At 43.7% G+C, this 3,837-nt stretch overlaps 1 protein-coding gene across 1 annotated transcript; it reads right to left on the reverse strand.

Annotated features, from left to right (window-relative positions):
* Positions 1–287: 287 nt before the first annotated feature.
* LOC137938324 (uncharacterized mitochondrial protein AtMg00860-like) lies at positions 288–1,064 on the reverse strand. Its single transcript, XM_068783301.1, has one exon. It carries the CDS (start codon positions 1,062–1,064, stop codon positions 288–290), a length of 777 nt encoding a protein of 258 aa, XP_068639402.1.
* Positions 1,065–3,837: the final 2,773 nt, after the last annotated feature.

The raw sequence follows: 3,837 nt of genomic DNA on the forward strand, positions 1-3,837 counted from the left end.
GACAAAGCATCCGCTGCTATAATCAATTTACCTGCCTTGTGTTCCACCATAAAGTCAAAGCCCAACAATTTACTGATCCACTGCTGCTGAGGTTATGTAGAAATAAGTTGATGTAGCAAATATTTCAAACTGTAGTGGTCTATACGGATAATAAAATATTTAACCCATAAATAGGGACGCCAATGGTGGACTGCCTTTGCTAAGCCAATCAGTTCACGCTCGTATGCTGGTAACTTGTGTTGATGTGGTGACAGTTGTTGGCTGAAATAGGCAATGGGATGGTTGGATTATTGCAGCAATGCCGTGATACCACCTTCTGATGCATCACATTCAACCACGAAAGGCTCTTTAAAATTAGGCAATTGTAAGACCGGTGTTGTGGCAAGGGCTGTTTTTAACGTTTGGAAGGCTGTGCTGGCCTCCTCATGCCAAACAAATGCATTGCAACGTAGCAGGTTGGACAAGGGTGCTGCTATGCTCGCGTAGTTGGCAATGAACTTTCTATAATATACAGCCAAGCCTAAAAAACCCCGTAAAGCTGAGACATTGGTTGGTGGAGGCCACTGTGTAACAGCTGTAATTTTTTTTGGGTCCACTGTCACCCTTGACGCTGTAATAATATGCCCCAAATAAACTACTTGTTTTCTCCCAAATGTACACTTGGTCTTCTTTAAATAAAGCCGGTGGGATTGAATCAATTGAAAAACCAGTTGCAAATGCTCTAAGTGTTGAGGCCAAGACTTGCTGAAAATTAGTATGTCATCAAAGAATACTAACACAAATTTGCAGAGATAATCGGTAAATACCTCGTTCATTAAAGCCTGAAATGTTGATGGAGCATTGGAGAGACCAAAGGGCATGACCAAAAATTCAAAGTGGCCATGATGTGTTTGAAATGCTGTCTTGTGAATATCTGGAGAATACATACGGACCTGATGGTAGCTTGAGCGCAAATCGAGCTTGGTGAAAATTTGTGCTCCATGAAATTCATCCAATAACTCATCCACAACTGGAATAGGGAGCTTGTCTTTGATATTCTTGGAGTTCAATTCCCTATATTCCATGCAAAATCTCCAAGTGTTGTTTTGTTTCTTGACTAACAAGACCGGCGAAGAAAAAGGGGATGTACTTCTTTGGATGTGGCCTTGCTCAAGCATCAATTTGCATTGTTTTTCTATTTCATTTTTTTGGAGATGGGATATCGATAGGGGCGCACCACAACAACATTAGAACTATCCTTCAGTGAAATTATATGGTCACACTGTCTCAGAGGTGGGAGACCCTTTGGTTGCTGAAAGACCTCATCATAATCCTCCAACAAATTTTTTAACTTCGTGGCCGAGGGCTGCTGCTGCTGGAGTACATGTAAGTGTGGAGGAATTTCAGTCTTACTACCCTGGAAAGTGTACTTCTGGCCTGCCATCTCAAAGCTCATGGTCAAGGCTGCGAAATCCCACAAAATGGGCCCCAAAGCTTGCAGCCATTTAATTCCGAGAACCATATCAAATCCTGCTAGTGGTATGATCAGAAATTTTGCCTCAAATGGATGACCTTCAATGGAAAACAACACTGCCTTACTGATCCCATAACTTGGAAATTTTTCTCCATTAGCCATTGAAATTGAAGCTGTTGGATGAGGCTACGCTGGAAATTGTAACTGCTAAGCCGTTTTGAAGCTTATGAGATTATGAGTACTGCCAGAGCCAACCAAACTAAGGAGTGGTTTTTCATTGACGAAGGCAAATAGTTGCATTGTTTTGGTGGATTGGAGGCCAGTACTGGTATGGAGAGAAATTTCAGGTTCGTTTTCTTCCTCCACTGGGTCGGTGTTGTCAAGGGCTTCCTCCTCATCCTCTACTTATAACCAAAACAATTTCAGGCATTGATGTCCAAAGGTATATTTTTCATCACAATTATAACATAAGCCTCGGGACCTTCTATCTTCCATCTCTGCCCTGTTCAATTTTCTAATGAATGCCAATTGAGATGGACTTGTCTTGGAAGCTTCAGGAGAATTGGAAGGTACTGAGTTGCACCATGGGGTTGCTGTGTGTGGGGTGCTTGTAGATTATCTTCCTCCCCGTCATGGAGGTTTGGTTGCCTGGAATTTTTGTTTGGCTTCAAGTGCTCTCGCCAAATTCATTGCTCTAGCCAAATCCATAGGAGCAAGGAGCTCCACTTCTAGATGAAGGGCCTCTGTCAAGCCGGCTATAAACAAGCTGATTTTTTGGTCCACCCTGACTACCTTGCTAGCCCTAACCAATTTCTTCTGAAAGGCTTTTTGGTACAGTTCTACCGTGCCAATTTGATGTAGCAACACCAAGTCCCCTAGGGGATTGTTTTGAGTCGGACGCCGAAACCGGATGGAGCATAAATCTTTAAATTCCTGCCAATTTAATTCGAGATACGCCAATTCTAATTGATGACCCCATAGCTGTGCTTTGTTGAGCATGTGGAAGGCGGCCAATCCCACTTTGTCACTGTTAGCAGTTCGTTGGTGAGAAAACAATTTCTCACACGTGTAGAGCCATATCAGTGGGTCCTCTGATCCCTTAAAATTGGGAATTCCAATTTGGTGTATCTAGGGATGGTCCCCCCTCTGGGACTCAAATTCCCCCTTGACGCTAGTGGCTCTATGCGTCCAACATACTGGTACCCCTTCCTGGCCGTAGGGCTCCTTTCCCCCTCCCGTGGGTTGGAACTTCTTCCCCCAATTATATCAAATAGTCTATTAGATAAATTGTCAATTTGTAATTGTACCTATTGGGTGACCCTACTGTCCAACAATGTGACGAAACGCTCTTCGGATTCCTCTTGTCTTGCTGTTGCTTTGGCGTCGCTCTGTTCTCTCTCAACATGCATCATTTCTCTGATGTTAGCTATCAACTCGGCGTTGTTGGATGATTCTCCCATATTGACCTGCTTTGATACCAAGATGTTATAGTCTTTGACCATGGATCGAGTGATTCGACGATGGGAGAGGTCTTCTTGTAAATCAAGGGACGCCGAGACCTTTTTGGTCTACCTATGGTGACGGGTTTGTGAGGAACACGGAATGGAATGGCTAACGTGAGAGAAGAGGATAGATGGATGATATAGAATGAGGATAACCAGGCTCGTCAAAGGGAGTCTGCACCGTGGTTTCCAAGGGAATGCTGACCCTGGTTTGTTGAAGGAGAACGCAGATCCCTTGTAACTTTCTTCTTCCCTTTCCTGTCTTCTCGATGACCTCTTAAGGCAAAGGCTCGAGCATAGTGTTTAAGATTATTACAATACTGCCCTCGTGGGCTCCCTACTTGACATTCATGAATTTAAAAGAACATAAACTGGCTAAGGTACTTCACTACTCCACTGAGTCACTGACTCGTCCATGTCATCTCTGGATTACTCATTCTACTATTGAGTCCACAACATCCTCTACCGGGTGTGCCCCGTGCTATAGAAACAACTCAGCCCCCAGAAACACTGGCTGACTCCACACCTGCTGAGTTTTTGGATCCTATTGAGGTTAGTCCATCTTCTCCAGTTATTTTTGTCCCACAATATGATACTCGTCTTATTGAAATTTGGAAAGAGCCTAGATCGTGCACCATGCCCTCTACTTCTCATCCCATAACTGTTGGAAGATAGGCCCAATCCCACACGACCAAGGAAGGCTCACATATCTAAGAGTATTATAAGATGGGCCACACAAGCAAGGAAGGCCCACAAGATAGGCCCAAGCACATAAGAAGTAGGACTCACCATGATTACCTCGATCTGGCATCCTTATCACATAAGTTGGAAGATCAAGAAAGACTCACAAAGACATCTTTATAGAAGAGTTCTAGTTTGAGT

This window comes from Aristolochia californica, unplaced genomic scaffold (genome assembly GCF_029961685.1).
Source record: "Aristolochia californica isolate CCGP_79_NKW_82.1479 unplaced genomic scaffold, dmAriCali1.0.hap1 SCAF_8, whole genome shotgun sequence".
In the NCBI taxonomy this organism is placed as follows: domain Eukaryota; kingdom Viridiplantae; phylum Streptophyta; class Magnoliopsida; order Piperales; family Aristolochiaceae; genus Aristolochia; species Aristolochia californica.

Coding starts and splice junctions, on each gene's coding strand:
- LOC137938324 (XM_068783301.1), bottom strand. CDS start 1,064: ATGGAATATAGGGAATTGAACTCCAAGAATATCAAAGACAAGCTCCCT.